Source organism: Eschrichtius robustus, chromosome 6, assembly GCF_028021215.1.
Source record: "Eschrichtius robustus isolate mEscRob2 chromosome 6, mEscRob2.pri, whole genome shotgun sequence".
Taxonomy (NCBI): domain Eukaryota; kingdom Metazoa; phylum Chordata; class Mammalia; order Artiodactyla; family Eschrichtiidae; genus Eschrichtius; species Eschrichtius robustus.
In genome coordinates this window covers 88386473-88404535 of record NC_090829.1, presented here as the reverse complement: position 1 = coordinate 88404535, position 18063 = coordinate 88386473, and the positions used below count along the sequence as shown (strand labels likewise).

The following is an 18063-nucleotide window of genomic DNA, read 5'->3' as shown; positions in this document are numbered from 1 at the left end:
AAATTGTTTTAAAATGCTAATAGCATTATTTTACAGTACAATAACGGAGACTTTAAGGAAATGATGTGAATGTATGTGATAAGTAAAACAACGTATTTCAGCCTCTCTTTCATCCCAGACACCCCCCACACACAGAGAGAGAAAAGCTGTAGCCAAATAAAAGTTTTATGAAAAAAATAGAAATTTTAGAAAGAGCACAATAATACCATCAGTCTTAGGTTTATTGATGTTGTGTCCCATTGGAGAGCTGTAACATTGTTTCTACTCTTAGTAATAAAAAAAATTTTGTGGGTTTATGGATATGTAAACTGTATGGTTACTTTTCAAATACCGCAAAACATTAGCTGCAGTAATTGTTTTACCAGGTCTTGGTTAAATGTCTCTTTCTCCAGGAAGCTTTCCCTGACCTCTCAGTGCTGGTTGGTGCCCCACCTTTGCATTCTCGTGGCACCCTGCACTTCTGCTGTTACAGCACTAAACACAGTGCCTGGCTACCTATCTATTTTCTAGGCTGTGTGCTCTTTAAAGAAAGCTCCGTGTCTTTGTCATCCACCATTAAATTCCACTGCCTTGCCCATAGCAGGGCAATAATGATGGTTTTTAATCAATAATAATTTGTTAGATGAATAAGTAAAGGTTTGGGGGGAACTAAGTTAATACTTTATCTTTCTATCACAATATTTTGTTCATTACCCATGTCTATTTAATCCTTCCAGGCTCAGTGAACCCTCCAACAGATTCTCTGCTTGATGCTACAGAATCTACCCTTGGCACCCAGCCTTCTCCAGCCAACAGCATATCTTCTACAAGTAAGGATGTTTTCATACTGTTTTACTTCCCATGAGCTATTAATCCTTTAACTAAGTAGGTTGATACAGAAAAAATTTTCAGAAAATTTGTATGATTCGTGCCCTGTTCCTGTCTATGGCGTTTCAGGTAAATATGTTAAGTACTATTCTCATGGATTAAATGAATTAGCACAGTTTCCAAAGTCCTTCACTTGAAGACCTGGCAAAATAAGGGTCAATAAATCTTCAATGAGAAATTTAAGTTCTTTATTTATTATTAAATAAGTTAATAAATTGACAGTCCTCCTCCACAACTATGTTCTCAGTAGGGTGTTTAAGAAATTGGTTGTAAATGGGGATCCGGTGGACCAGAGGTGGGTAGATAGTTTTAAATTTAAATTTGTTCTGGTTCATATTAATTTTGACAAAGTTGACTGGTGTGGACTTGAATTCAGCCTCCTAGTGGCATTATTAATAATGGAGTTCAGGCTGGGTCAGTGTTACTGTGGCAAAGGGATAGCAGTGACTTTCAGAAGTTGGCATTGATGCAAACAAATCATAAATTTCCATATCTATGGCCTTTTTGTTTAACAAAGAACCAAGGTGACTTTCTCTAACACAGAAAAGGATGTTCTACATAGAGTCGAAGTATGCTTTTTATTTCTTATTTAATTCAACTACCAATTTTAGCTCAAAATGAGAACTGAAAATGGAATAAGACAAAGCAGTCAGTAGGAATGAACAATTCCTTTAGCCTGTAGCCTTTAGCATAGCCTGCAGCCACTGTCACAGGTTGATATTTCTCAGAAAATGAAGCATGTGGCAGGATGAGAAATGCCTGCAAATCACCCAACAGAAGTTTTACATCCATCTGATTGTTTCCTAGTTCTTAAGGCTTTGTAATTTTCTTTTTTTTATGCTTCTTTTTCTTCCACTTTTAACTCATCATTCAGCAATAAACCATAGTAAATTATGATATTCTTCATTCAACAAATATTAGCATATTCAACATTAATACCTTAAGTCTCATTAGTACTCTATGTATTAGCTATCCATTGCTGTATAACAAATTACCCAAACAAAAGTTAACTACTTATAACACATATATTGTCTCACGTGGTTTCACATGAGACAGGAGCAGCTTAGCTGAGTGGTTGGCTCAGGTTCTTTCATGAGGTTGTAGTCAAGCTGTTGGTTGGGGCTCCTGTCATCTGAAGGCTTGACTGGAGCTGAGGGCTCTGCTTCCAAGCTTGAACACGTTGGCAGGAAGTCTCAGCTCCTCACCACATGGGTCTCTCTATAGGGCTGCTCACAATATGGCAGCTGTCTTCCCCCAGAACAAGTAATTCAAGAAATAGAGTCGCCAAGACAAAACCATCCTGCCTTTTTATGACCCAGTCTGCAAAATTGCACGCCATTACTTTTGCTATATTCTATCTGTTAAAAGCAAGTCACTAAGTCCAGCTTATACTCAAGAGGCAGAGAATTGGGCTCCACTTCTTGAAGGAAAAAGTGTCAAAGAATTTGTGGACAAATTAAAACAACCACATCCTATCACTTAGAAGACGTTTGCACTCAAAATTCAATGTGGTTTGATATTCTTTAATATGAGAGGTAGACAGAGTAAGCATTACCATTTCCATTTTCCAGATGGGGACACTGATATGCTGAGAGCTTAAATGACCACATGACTAATAAGTGGCAAAGTTAGTATTCACACCAAAGTCTTCTGACTATAAATCTAGTTCTCAATACATTAGATGCCATGTTTTCTCCAAATGGTCTAAACACTTCATGAGGACAGGGACCATATTTATTTTGCCTCCTCACACATGCCTAGCACAGAGTAGGCATGCAAAAATATTAGTTGAATAAATGAATGAAAAAGAATAAATGAGAATAATGTTCCTTCACTATGTAGATATCATTTAATAGACTCCATGGTGTCAAAAAAAGATGATAATTTGTTTCTGCCTTCAAAAAGTTGCCTTGTACTTGGAGAGAGATGACATGCACATATGAAAATAAGTCCGAATAGTAAGGTGAAAGGTGCAGTGTTTTATAGAATTAAAATGCTCAGGGAGAGATACAGACCAAGAAGTCTTAAGCTTTGAGTATGGAAAGGTGCCTATGAGTTCGTGGAGTCAGGAAGTGTTACAAAGAGAGATGAAATAAGCTGACCCTTATAAAGTATGTATTGTATTTATTTGACTATTAAGAGCTTGAAAAAACATTTTAAACAAAGAGAACAAAATGAGCAGTTGTGCATTGGTGAAGATATTCATGGGGATTTGAGAAAATTTTAGTAAGTAAGTTCAGGTCAGAGGAGTGGGATTGTGTAGCAGAGAAGCAGAGATGAAGATTGGAAACTGCAGAATAAAGAGAGCCTTCAGACCCAGTCTAAGGATTCTAAATGTTATACCTTAAGAGATGGGAGGGACCTCATTAAACATTTTTTTAGAAGGGAAGTGACATAATTCATTCACCAAATGTTTATTGAGCCCTTCCTATGTACCAGGTACTCTTCTAGGTGCTAGAAATACAACAGTGAACAAAAGAGAAAAAAGAATCATGCTGTCATGGCATATCCATTCTGCTAATTGAAAGCACAAATGAATTTCTTCTAGCTCAGTTTTCTGTGGGGTTAGTTGACATATACTAAATTGTTCCATCAGTCCAAACACCATTATTATTTCTGTGAAGAAGTTCAAGAAAAAGGAAAGGACATTTGTTATCCTTAAAGAGTCTACAATCTAATATAGCACTAGTATTAGAGAGGTTGAAAGAGCACAGTCAAATAAATATATTTGTTTAAAAGCAGAAAAAATGCTACCTGATATGCTATCATACTAAGGTGATACAGTTTGGAAATTTCTGGAGAATCAAAAGACCTCCTTAAAAATAAGGCCCCATTACACTGGACCTCAGGACTGTTTTAGATCAGTGGTTCTCACCAGGGTGATTTTGCCTCCGCCCCCCTCCCAGGGACATGTGCAGTGTCTGGGGGCATTTTTGGTTGCCAAAATGGGGGAAGGGACGGTGCGCCTAGCATCTGTTACGTGGAGGCTGAGGACGCTACAACATAAGACAGGACAAAGGATTATCAGGTCCAAAACGTCAATAGTGCTGATGTTGAGAAACCCGGTTTTAGTTCCAGGCTCAGGTATAATAAGACTAGCTATTTCTCACTTTACAAAATCTGGACCTCTGTCAAGATAGTAACAAGATAATGTTTGGAATACTTTTCAGTCTGATTTTTATATGTCAAAAAAACATGTTAAATCAATGGCTGCTTATATCTAAGTGAAACTTATTTGCTTAGAATAACACTGAATTACAACTGAAAAATCTAAATTTCATCTTGGCAATCTGGAGGGTAATTGTGAAATCACATGATGACTGGCTGTCTCAGAATCGCCCTTGTGTTCTTTTAAAAAAGGAAATGGGGTGGAACATGTCATGGAAACCAACTTCAAAAGGCTATGGTTTTGTTCTAAATTCTAAGATGTAGTGAACTATATAATTCAGTCATAATTTTTAAGCTACAGATCTTGCTGCAAACATCCAATTCGTATTCTTTTTTTCCTCAATGAAAGGATATTCTTGAAACAAATGTAGAAAGTAATGGAAACAATGGAACCTTATAACTCACAGCCAACTGCAAGAGTTACCCAGGGAAGCCCAGCTCAATTCAACCTGAACTAACTGGTGTTTTCTGAGTGCCAGCTGCATTCGCAGCTTTCTCCTAGGAAAAGACAGGAGGCTGACAAGCTAAGTGGTGAGATGAGACAAGCCTGCATGGAGCCATAGAGACCCCAGACGAATCTAGGATGAGACAGTACTGGCGTAACTCCAACCTTCCATTGCCCTGAGCAGAGCCCTATGCCTTCTAACGCACTGGCCATGAATTGCCTCTAGACTACGTGGCCTCAGAGAGCAGAGCCTCAGAAACCTCAGAGAGCATAGCCTCAGAAACGCCAGCCCTGACTGTAGCAGTCATCCAAGACCTTCTTTCATTCAACAAACACGGAGTGTTGACAACGAGCAAGGAATTTTTGAGGCGCTGGGATACAGTAATGAATGAGACAGGCAGGCCCCCTGCTACACAGAGTCTACAATCTAGCCAGACCCGCTTGCCTAGCCTCCCATTTCACTGGCCACCATGCCACAGACATTTTGGCTTTGCCTCCTATTTTTGTGTACAACTCTTGGACCTGATGGCATTTACTTTTGATATTAAGCCCTCTCTAAGAAGTTAGATAATCCTTACAGTCTGGATCTTTCTACTCCTGGAAGCTTTGAGTGAAATACCATATCCAGTCTGATTCTAACCATTGGCCAGCTCTCCAGGTGAGCACACCTGATCCTTGGTGAGTGGGGGGATCAGATAGGAAGGGTACAGATTGAAGGAAGTAGTTCCACAGGGGATGCAATGAAACTACTAATTTATGAGAAAGCATGTCAGAAATGGGTGGGAGATCAACCTGGAATTAGATGAGATTAGTCCAACACAAATACAGGGGAAGCAGATTAGATCAGTTGTAGATCTGGATATTCTAAAGTGAAGAAGGGGGTCCCAGAGAGACTCTGCAAGGCAATGAGAAGCCTATGTGATTTATTTGTGATAGCAACTTCTGACACCTTCTCTGGTCCTGCCATACCTGTCTTCAAGGGTCAGGACACCTCTGTTGCTGTCTGATAATTTCTGCCTTTATCATATGTATCCAAGCACCGAAAATTAAGAAAAGTAAATGAGTTCTGGGGACATGGAGAGTAGAATCAGGAAAGTTGCGCAGGGGGTCTGGAAAGAAATATAGACTCAAATAGAAGAAAGATGAGAGACAGATCTTCATATAATGGTCTTGAGCAAAGACATAAAATAAAATGCATGCAGGACCTAGGAAGACAAGCAGGATGAGTGCTGACAATGCTTGTTGGGAAGGGGGCTGCAAGTTGCTTAGGTGAGGTGGAACCAGGTGGAGGTGCGCTTAGGTTAATAGGCTATGGATTCGAACTGCGATCTGAACATCAAAAAACATCCACTATGGCTTTTTGAGTATATAAAAAATGTAAGTAAAACAGAAGACCCAATGATGACGACCAGATGATATAGATTTAAAGTGATAATGGTCTGAACTAGAATGGGCATATGTAGAAATTGAGAGTTCTGTGTGTGACAGAAGCCTCAGCAGGGTTGTCTGCCTAAACGTGGGGGAATAAATAAAATATTTTTATAAAACTATCACACAAGGGCTTTCCAGGTTTTATTTTTCTAGTAATTACCTAAAAATTTTTACCAAATGCCATGATTGTATTATAGTACTAAGCAATAATGTTAACAATGTTTGTTAATATTTGAGTACCTCTGATGTGCCTGGCACTATACTAAACTAGTAAATGTATTATCTCCTTTAACCCTCCCCAAAACACAATGGTATAAGTACTGTCATTATCCCCATTTTACAGATGAAGATACTGAAGCACAAAGAGGTTAATTAACTTGCCCAAAGTCGTGCAGAAAGTGAAACAACCTAAACAGTCAGCTGCAAAGCCCGAGTCTTACTGCCTTGAGAGTACATGATGGGTGCTCAATAAATGTCGTTAGACATTGAATAAATCCCTTCTAGTGTGAAGCTGGTATTGCTGCTATGAAAAGGTCAGTATGACAGCTGTGTCTATATTAATCTTTCCCTCTCTGGACCAGTGCTTTCTGAGAAATTCTGCCTCCAGAAGTGGGGCTGACATTTCCTCAGTTGGAAATAAATTGGAGAAAAAGACCCTCCTCCATTCGTTACCCCTTTTCCTCTCAACATCATTATACTATAATTCTTATTGCCCAGAGATATGTACAGAATCCATACAAAACTCCAGTGCTCTCCCTTGAATCCTAGGAAATTCTGGACATTACATCTTTCTCACCACCATTCACCTGGGACGCACTTTACAGGTTGTTAAAGAATTTCTCAATTTTTCCGTTCCTGTCACCCATAAGTCCAGGGTAGCCTCCTTGATGACTGATTTACCTTGGGTATGTGTTTATTCAGTTTTCCCCCTTTTGGGTGAGGTACGTCTGGGGAAAAGCTATTGGACATCCTATTCAGTTCATTTCCTAATTATTGAGTGTCTGTGAACACACCACGTGATGTGTGATGAGCTCTGTCCTGCCTACTGTCATCTTCCCCCAAAGGAGTCTTACAAATCCTTTCTGGACCAGTAATCCAGCAATACACATTGCCTTTAGTCCTTCAGTGAACACATGTTCCCCAAACTATCTGCCTCCCATGGGAAAACAGTTGTATGTAGAAATTAAGATTTCACACCACACATCTCCTTTATGTTGACCTGAGGATCAATATCCACCTTATCCTGACATTGGGGGTTGATGAGGCTGACTTGGATGTGTTTAGATGTATTTGCTGACCTATATTCTTTTAAGTGCAATTTTCCAGTCAGTGCCATTGTAGGTTTAAAGCCTCTTTGTGCTGCAGGTGAATTACTGGAGTACAATTACGCACTTGTCAAGGAGACTGGGTAGTTATGTCGATAAATGCTATGTCAATAGAATGGAAGGTCAAGTGAAAATATTACTATTTGAGAAAATAAGTTAAATTTTCATGTTTAATTTTACATAAGAATAGGCAAAGTCTTAGACAACTGAGCTTGATGAACTCGATCACTATGACAGCAGCAGCGTGAACTTACAAATAAATTTTACCTCTGCTTTTAGTTGAATAAATTAACTGAACTGGGTAGATTAGAAAAAAATAATTTTCTTTTGCTCCATCATTTCCTGTCCAAATGAGCTCTGTTGAATTTCTACCTAGCCTCTGAAAGAAATTTTAGGTAATTTTTTTCCTTGGCTTTTTTGGTGATTTTCATATAATAAATATTATCTGGTCCCTTTCAGCCACAAGAACAGATTTGTGTCAATAATTTAAAAAGCTTGTCAATGTAATGTCAAAATTTGCAAAAGTTCAGAACTTCTCTCCCTCCTTCCCACCAAGTGTGGGTCTACCTCACCTGTGGAAGCCTGGGATGTGAGATTGTGTCTTTTATGTCTGGGGGGGTGGGTAAGGGACAGACATGGGAGATGTCTTTGAGATTTCCTGGCTCCATCCTGTTCTCCACTCCTAGTTGTTGGCTTGACTCTCTCTTTGGAGATCATGAAATGGGGAAAAAAGAGGAGGGGTAGGTAAGGAAAGACCTTCCTTGTCAGGCTGACCGTAATCTGACTTAGGTGCCCTAAGGCTTGGGAAAATTAAAATTGCCATCTTGACCTCATGGGGGCACTTGGGCAGATTTCAGAAATCTGTGACTGACCTGTGGATGCTGTCCCCTTGATGGGCCATGCTTCTCTTTCGGTCTTCTGCGTTCCTCCCCTCCCTGCCTGTTAGCTTCTGGGGGTTTGTCAGCTTGGGAGCTTTTTTGTTCCTCTTAGTATTTTTTCCTGGGTGAGATTGCTTTTTGTGGCATTCTATTTTGTCTGGGAAAACATGTACCTTGGTCTCCTGTTTGGGGAAGTGCTCCTTTTCCCCAGTATCGCCATATCTCTCTTCTCTATGCCCATTTAGCACTGCTACTTAAGCATAGGCTCCCAGTGTAGGCTCTTTAGCCTGAGTAGGGCACTAGTCCCCTTTGTCCCAAACTCCAGGACACGCAGGTCAAGAGCTCTGAGTGGTCTCTTGAACCCACACTTCACTTGGACTAAGCTAAGGGAGCATATTCTTCTTTCCCTCCTCCATGAAAAGGGACTTGACTCACAACACCCCAACTCTCTCCAAAGAAATCCTCACCAGGGCTGCTTTCATCCCCTTACACAGCCTTGAGGTGGATGATGGACCAGGACTGATGAACCCATTCTACTCTATCTTCACATGTCTTTCATAGGTGGTCTAAAACTCTACTTTAGAAGTGAGGATGACTTGCCCTGTAATATCATTCTTAGCCTTTGGGACCTCACCTAAAATGGAGGTACAAAGAGTCCCATTTGAAAATTCCGTTCTGCATTTTCCGTTAAAATTAAAAGAAATTCAGTGACACCAGCAACAACAAAAAAGAAATTAAGAAACAACCTCATTCACAATAGCATCAAAAAAGAGTAAAATACTTAGGAATAAATCTGAGCAAGAAAGTGAAATATCTGTACACTGAAAAATATAAAACGTTAATGAAAGAAATTGTAAGACATGCAAACATGTGAAAAGACATCCGATGTTCATGGATTGGAATAATTAATATTGTTAAATTGTCCACACTACTCAAAGCAATATACAGGTTCAATTCAGTCAGTCTCTATCAAAATTCCAATGGCATTTTTCACAGAAATAGAAAAATCAACCCTAAAATTCATATTCACAAAAGACACCAAATAGCCAAACCAATGTTGAGAAAGAAGAACAGAGTTGGAGGTATCACACTTCCTGATTTCTCACTATACTACAAAGATGTAGTAATCAAAATAGTATGGTACATGCGTAAACAGACATGTAGGCCAACGGAATAGAATAGAGAACCCAGAAATAAACCCAAGCAAATATGGTCAACTAATTTTCAACAAAGGCACCAAGAATACACACTGAGAAAGGATAGTCTCTTCAATAAATGGTGCTTAGGAAACTGGATATCCACATGCAAAAGAATGAAATTGAACCCTTTTCTTATACCATACACAAAAATCCCCTCAAAATAGATTAAAAATTTAAATATAAGACCTGAAACTGTAAAACTCCTAGAAGAAAACATAGGGAAAAAGCTCCTTGACATCAACTGGCCTCAGCAATGACTTTTTTGATATGACACCAAAAGTTCAGGCAACAAAAGCAAAAATAAACGAGTGTACTACATCAAACTAAAAAAATTTTCTGCACAGCAAAAGAAACAATCAACAAAATACAAAACAATCTATGGATTGGGAGAAAATATTTGCAAATCATATATCTGATAAGGGGTTAATATCCAAAATATATAAGGAATTTATTCAATTCAATAGCAAAACAAGAAACCACCTGCTAAAAAATGAACAAAAGACCTGAACAGACATTTTTCCAAAGAAGACATACAAATGGCCAAAAGGTATATGTAAAGGTGCTCAACATCACTAATCATTAGGGAAATGCAAATCAAAACCACAATGAAATATCACCTCACACCTGTTAGAATGGCTGTCACCCAAAAAATTAAAGATAAGTGTTGGCAAGGATATGGAGAAAAGAGAACCCTTGTACACTGTTGATGGGAGTGTAAATTGATGTAGCCTTTAATAGAAAATAGAATGAAAAACATGGAAAACGGCTTTCGAAGTTCCTCAAAAATTTAAATGTAGAACTATGATTTGATCCAGCAATCTCTCTTTTTGGTATTTACAGAAAGGAAATGAAAGCCACCTCTAAGGGATATCTGTGCTCCCATATTCACTGCACTATTCACAGTAGCCAAGATATGGAAACAGCCTAAGTTCCCATTGATAAAAAATATATATTTATGTGTGTGTGTGTATATATATATGTATGTTATTCGCCCTTAAAAAAGGAGATCCTATGATATGCAACAACATGGATGAACATGGCGGACATTATGCTAAGTGAAATAAGGTAGACACAGAAAAAGAACTACATGATCTCACTTATATGTGAAATCTAAAAAGAGTCAACTACATGGAAGCAAAGAGTAGAACGGTAGTTAGCAAGGGTAGGGAGGTAGGGGAAATATTTGTCAAAGTGTACAAAGTTGGAGTTAAGTAGGATTAGCAAGTCTAGAGATCAAATGTATAGCATGATGACTATAGTTAATAATACTGTATTGAATACTGGGAATTTGCTAAGAGTAGATTTCACATGCTCTCATCACACACACACACAAAAGTAACTATGTGAAAAGAGACATGTTAACGGGCTGAGTATGGTAATCACTTCACTATGTATATGTATATCAAATCATCATGTGTACACATATACAGTTTTATTTAAAAGATTTAAAAATTTGTAAGTAAAATAAAATAAATTCATTGAAAATGAAGCAAACCTGATGAGGTGATGGTTTACCCACTGAGATAGTCCACAGAAAGCTGTAGTTCTTGGCAATGGTGTGATGGATTGACAAGTAATAAACAGAGTTCTAAAAACATGGCCAAGGTGAGGATGCTTGAAGAAAATGGGGAAAGACAAGAGAAAGAAGAAAAGGAAGAGTGTTAGCATGGGTAGTGCCTTCCTTAATGGGTTATTAAAAGCAACAGAGGAGACTCGGCATGTAAAACACCAGGTAATATAGTACCTGGTTCATAGTGTCAAAATGTTACGTTTTATTATTAGTTCTGTTAAATCCCTTTGGGAACATGGTAGGGAACCCAAGGTAGGAAATAAAGTGGTTGAGTAATTAACCAGTCTGTCTTTGTCTAAATTGTTTGGTGTGTGTGTGTGTGTTTTAATAAAAACAAAAAAACCTAGAATTATGTGTCTACTTCTACTTGAGATGGATTCAGATGTAAATGAAACCCACCATGATCATGGTCTTATGAGTGGAGGAGGAGAGTGGGCAGTGAGAAGAAGCAGATATCTATAAAGTTGGCTTGAAAGGTCACATGTTATATCCAATTTATTATATTCCCACTACTCTACTCTCCCCCTCGCTCACTGGGCTTCACCCAAATCGGCCTCTTTGCTGTTCCTCCAACATGACCCGGGTGCTCCCACCTCAGGGCCTTTTCACTCATTCCCTCTGCCTGGAAATTCTTCCCCCCAAAATCCACATGGCTCACACCTCATCTTCTCCCAATCTTTGTTCAAATGTCACCTTCTCAATGTGGGGCTTTCCATGACCAACTCATTTTAAACTGTAACACCCTCTATCTCACTTCCTGTCCTCTTTCTCTGTTTTATTTTTCTCCTTAGTGTCTTTTAACATCTTGTATAATTTACTCATCTGGCTTTTCCCCACAAGAAAGTAAATCCCACGAGGGCAGGATTTTTTGGTCTGATTTGTCTACTGATGTCTCTCCATTGCCTAGAACAGTGATAACACATGGTTCTCAATAAGTATTGATAACTCCATAAACATTTGGGGCTGGGGTAAGGATATTTTCTAAAGTACAAAGAAGAAAGTGATTAACAAGGGAAGGGTTTTAGAAAGAGCAGAATAAGGCTCCCTAAAGAAAAAGGCACCTGGTCACGGCCCAAAGACTGGGTAGTCTCATGACAGGAAACTAAGAGGTGATGATGGAAGAGAGGAGAGAGGAGAAAAGCAGAGGATATAAAGGCCTTCTGTTTTGAGTGGTTGTGTGTTAGGGACCATGACTGAGCTCTTCCACGGCTAAACCTTGGTTCTCAAAGATTTCCCCCCAATTAATCTGCCTGGGGCTCTCTAGCGTTTCCCTCCATGCTGTTAACAAGGCTAACTATACTTTTTTTTTTAATTAAAAAAAATTTTTAATTTATTGAAGCATAGTTGTTTTACAATGTTGTGTTAATTTCTACTATACAGCAAAGTGATTCATTTATACATAAATATACATTCTTTTTCATATTCTTTTTCCATTATGGTGTATCACAGGATATTGAATACAAATGAACTTATCTACAAAACAGAAACAGACTCACAGGCATAGAGAATAGACTTGTGGGTGCCAATGGGGAGGGGGAGTGGGGGAGGGGTGGATTGGGCGTTTGGGACCAGCAGAGGCAAACTATTATGTATAATGGATAGACAACAAGGTCCTACGATATAGCACAATGAACTATATTCAGTAGCCTGTGATAAACCATAAAGCCTAACTACACTTTAAGGCTACCAGAGTGGATTGAATATAATCTTTGGTGTCAGACAGGCTTGGGTTCAATTCTTATCTCTGCCACCTACTAGCTCTGTTACCCAGGGCAAGTTATTTCACTTCTCTAATCCTGTTTTCTTATATTAAAAAAAACAGAAGTAATATTTTCTAGTTCACATGGTTATTAAGAGTATGAAATGTAAAAATGCATAAAGAGCAACTCTAAAGCTAAGGCTCACACAGTCCAGTCCAAGAAGTAGGCCGGGATCAAAAGAAGAGTCCAGTGAGCAAAATTAACCTTGAAATAAATCAATACTTTTACTTGTATTTTTTAATTCCTTGAAGGAGGAAGCAATGACCAAATCAATATTTCTTTTTTGTTGTTGTCATTACCATTTTATCCTTTATTCTCCACTTATATCGCAACTGCTCACCTGTCTTTTTTATTTGGCACATAGTAGTCGATGTTAAATAATTAAATTGTTTGGAAAGTATTTCAATATTTTCCCCAAATTAATCCACATGGGGTCTCTAGCATTTCCCTGCCTTTCCCTCTCCGGCAGTGAGAGGGATGGTCACTGGGAAGATGGCAAGAGTCCAGGTTAAGAGATTGGGTTTTGCTTCCTAATGTCACAAGGAGCCAACCAGAATTAGCTCTTATAGAATATGTCTCTGTCTCCTCCATCCAACTCAGAACTGTCTTCTGAGTTGATTGGAGCTGTCTTCTGACTTCATTGAATTTCTAGTGATAACATAAAGGGGTAATTTTTAACGTTAGTGAAAAAGCATTTTAAGTTTTAATAGAAATGGGTTTCAAAAGGTTTCAAATCTCATCTAACCTCATGGCAGTTTATGAATTAATATAGCAAGCCATTTTGTACTAAGCAGTGTTTTCCTCTAAACCCCTTCTTCTTTCCTGGAAACCAAGGATCATTATTTTGTACCTCTGGACATGTACAAGGTTAAATAACAATAAACATTCAAACTTTGTACCTCTGGACATGTACAAGGTTAAATAACAATAAACATTCAAACTGAAGAAGAAATAAACAACCAGCAAACAAAGCAAGCAACTGTCTGTCACTGGGTTTGGCATATTACTTGCCTACGTAGTATTTCATAATATAAAACCAACTATTGAATGCTGAAGAGGTTTTGCCATATTGTGAGTGTAAACATAACCTTAAAACAGAAAAGACAAAAAGCAAGTATGGCTTATTCGCATGCTGAAATATGTAATACAAATCTTTTAAAGACTTGACCGAAAGGAATATGAAGGCAAGTCTTTTAAAATGCTGTACTTGCTGTCAAGAGATTGGCAGATACATATGTCCTCTTATAGTTACAGAATCTCTAGGTCAGGCTCTAGGAAGGGATTGCTTTCAGAAACAGAAGTAAAACAAAAGAAAACAGCTCAGAGAACAAGCAGCATTGGCTGCCACCAGCGTGCCACAGTTGTTGTTGTTTTTTTTTTTAATTAATTTTGTAAGTGAAATAGAGAACATTTTCTTTTTTCTTTTTTGTAATTTTATTTATTTATTTTATTTTTGGCTGTGTTGGGTCTTCGTTTCTCTGCGAGGGCTTTCTCTAGTTGTGGCAAGCGGGGGCCACTCTTCATCGCGGTGCGCGGGCCTCTCACTATCGCGGCCTCTCTTGTTGCGGAGCACAGGCTCCAGACGCGCAGGCTCGGTAATTGTGGCTCAGGGGCCCAGTTGCTCCGCGGCATGTGGGATCTTCCCAGACCAGGGCTCGAACCGGTGTCCCCTGCATTGGCAGGCAGACTCTCAACCACTGCGCCACCAGGGAAGCCCTGAGTGTGCCACAGTTTGATCACTGTTCTGCTGCTGCTGAGGCCATGGATTTGTGCACTGTGGCAACACTCTTGTTCAGTTCAACACACAGAACAAACACTTCTGAGGGCTTGTAAAGGCCCAGCCCTGGAATAGACAAGTACCACACATTGCTAATACTAAACCACAGTGTGTAGACCACCCCAGGGCCTTTGCACTTGCTGTGTCCTCTACCTTAAAGCTCCCACAGCCCCTCCCCTGCCGCCATTCTCCCTCTACATTCCTCAGGGAAGCCTTCCTGGGACTCTGACTAGGCCTTCTCTCCTTCAAATGTTCTCCTGTTTGGATTGGTTTATGTGATTCTCTGGTTAATGTCCATATCCTCCGTGAACTTAAACTCCAGGGAAGCTAATCATTGTATCCCCAGTGCCAAGTACAATGCCTGGAAGATAGAGGCTCCCAAACGCTTGGTGAATGAAAGAATGTAAGCAGGGAGTAGCAAGAGATAACAACGTTGAGATTGTTAGAGGTTGTGTCATGTAACGCCAAGAGACCTTAACCTTGAACCATCGGTGTAAAGCTATCTCTAGCTGGCTTCAGCTCTGACTTCTGCATGATGGGCAAAATCCCAGATTAAAGGGATCATTCTTTCAATAACCTATGCAACTTGGCACAGACCCTTAGGCCAAGACCAAAAGAAAATTCAGCTGGAGACGAATAAGACTGAAATGACCTTGGGCTCCCTCAAGATAGTGATAGCTGTCATTGATCCTTTTGTTCCCAGAAGCTATGGCACTGATTCAGCCCACAACAAACTCCACAGGCCTGCCTGTGAGAGGAAGTGTAGGGCTGTTATCTAAACCAGGCAAGAGACACAGTGAGGCAAATATCAAGGCAGCATGCATGCCCGAGGCAGTGTTCCTCTTCCCATAGTCCAGGAACAACACTTGCTAGATGGAATCAAACGAATGAATTCTCCCCCTGCAGTAAATCTGCAGTAAGTAAGGATTTATGTCACATTATTTTCTAACCTCTAGAAGAGAACATTTAATCAGTCCTTTTAATACAAATAAAATTCCCAGTTATCGTACTTCATCAGGATTCCAGTGAATCCTGCCAGAATCAAATCATATGTTACTAATCAGTGCTAGCACCCAGTGTGGGTAATCAGAAAACGTCTGTTCCTTCTAAGTAAAAAGTACTTTCAAAGGTGGCTGGCAGTTGCATATTAGACTGAGATTTCTAGGTGATGGTGGTAGCTCACAAATAAATACAAAGTTCTTGATTTTTGCTTCCTCGCTCTTTTTCTTCATCATCATCATCACCATTGTTATGATGTATCACCACTGTAAAACCATTCCTTTCTGCTTTCACTTACTAAGTCACTTGGTGAATACTGTGAAGGTCAGTTCTCCCAGTGAGAGGAAGAGAGTGGGGGAGGGAGGAAGAATGAATGATGCTGGCCCATGGGAAGGGAGATAAGAGATGAGACTATGACTGACAATGAAAGCCACACTTTCTCCTATACAAGGAACAGAGTTCCAGAGTAAAGGGATCATTCTTTCTTTCATCCTTCTGAGAATTGTTTAAAACGTGGATAGTCTTTCTTCTTTTTCCCTTCCCCTCCTCACTTTCTCTTTCACCTTTTCTTCCTGTATTAATTAGGAGAAGCACATCATATCTCTCAGTATCCCACAGTATCCAATGATTACTTATGGCTAGTTTTCTTCTACGCATTTTTTACTTTGTCTTGTACGGTTACGAGGTAAACTTACAAAATTTTAAAAACAGATAACTGAAGAAATTACTGCAAAGAGGGACAAAGATAAAGCCATCTCGATGAGAGAAAGAAATTCAAATTCACTCTGTGATCCATAGGTTCATAAAATCGTAATGAGCCAGTTGCAGAGGAGAAGCATAGCTGCTCTTGATGCAGAGACTTCCTGGGCCTTCCTCTAGAGGGCGTGGTGGAGCACAGCCAGCCAAATGCTCACAGGGAGTGAACAGCGGCTGACCTCCTTGCTATTCGACTGCCGGCCAGGGTGGGCCAGTGGGAGAACGCCAGGGCTCAATTCCCTCAGAGCAGTTCTGGGGTGTCCAGGAATGTGATCCCAATACTCAGTTTGAGACAATCTGAGCTTGCCCTACAGCTACTTCGTGTCTCCTGCCGCCAGTCTTTTGGTGCATTTTTCCTGCCATTTGTCTTGATGAGCAGTAGGAGGCAGTGAGCTGGAAGTTACAGTGACTGCACGAGAATCTGAGCCACGGGGGCTCAGTGAGGTGGAAGAGGAGAGCTGCAGGTGACTCTGCCAGCAGGCATCACTACGCCATCAGAGAGCTAATGCCCAGCATGCTGCCGTTCTCTTCACCCCAGACAGCCCTTTTCTGGTGCAGCCTTTTGGAATGTAGTTCTTGACTTGGGCCAGCCTGGGGAGGAGGGATTGGTTACCTGGAATCAGAGTCCTTCTAGAAAGACCAAGGAAAGTGGGGCAATGGTAGAACTCATCAGGAGATTCGTCTATTGCTATGATATGCTTGTGTCTTCAGCACCTGAACTAAACTGCAGATGACCTGTTGTATAGCTTCTAAAATTACTTTTTAGTGTTTACCTCATGCCAGGCATTCTTCTACAAGAATTCATACGAGTGATGATTTCTCAATCATCACAGTCACCCTAGAGAAAAGTACTGTTATTTTAGATGTGAGGAATACAAGAAAGAGAGACAGGTCAGTAGACTTTACCAAGATCATACATTTAACTTAGAACTAAGCGAGGCTTCCGCTCACGGTATGTGGCTCTGGAATTCATGCTTTTAATAGCTAAGCTACACTGCTTTTGCACATCTCCAAGTGGTTTGCAAATCTGTCTCTTAGGCTTTGTATGCAAGTCTAATGCAATGGCTTCCTAGCAGTTAAGAGCTAGAAGGGAATCTGTCTTCTTGGCAGCATTTGACTGCACTGACCCAGCGTCTGGCACACAGCGCTCACTCACAAATATTTGCGGAATTGGACTGACTGGCCCTGCGTCTGGAAACCCTCCATCACCTTGGCTTCTCTAAGCCATAGCCCCTGGCTTTCCTCCTGCCTCCCCGGGGTCCTCGTTTTCAATCTCCATTTTTCCTGCCAGTACCTTACATGGAAGTGGTCCTCATTGTTCCATGCTAGGCCCTCTTCTCTTCCTCCAGGACCCACCTTCTTTGGCACTCTCAGTTACTCCAATTACTGTCTACATGCTGATGTCTCACAAATACTCATTTGCAGCCTAATTTTACTCCTAAGATTCAGACTCACATGCTCAACCCTCTGGAATTGAATGTCTCATATGCACTCAGAATCAATCTGTCCAAAATTTATTTCATCTTCGTGCCTCTTGCCCTTCCAAAGCTATTTTTTCTGTTTATTTTCTCAGATAATGATGCCTTGATCCAAAAATCTGCCCAAGCTGGAAAACTGGAAGTTATTTTGACTTCTCTCTCTTCCTAATTTCCTACATTCGGCCATTTACCAAGCCTGTAGAGCCCACACTTGAAACCTGTCCACTTCTCTTCTTCCCCACAGCCTTCATGCTATAGTACAGGCCACCCTTCACTTACCCTGGGGTCAGAGCATCTGTTAAGGACTAGTTGGATATTATTCCTCCGTGGAATCTTAAGGATGTAGCTTCTTCTTACTTCTCCATCCTCATCCCTTTTCTTCTCACGGAGTGCCTTCAACATTCTGATCG

The 18063-nt window shown here is 40.1% G+C and overlaps 1 protein-coding gene across 1 annotated transcript in view; it reads left to right on the top strand.

Moving 5' to 3' along the window:
* The window catches only part of CD96 (CD96 molecule), a 96091-nt gene that overhangs the window by 58081 nt on the left and 19947 nt on the right, over positions 1 to 18063 (top strand). The window contains 1 exon segment of the mRNA XM_068545543.1: positions 717 to 809. Coding sequence (XP_068401644.1) covers positions 717 to 809 — 93 coding nt within the window.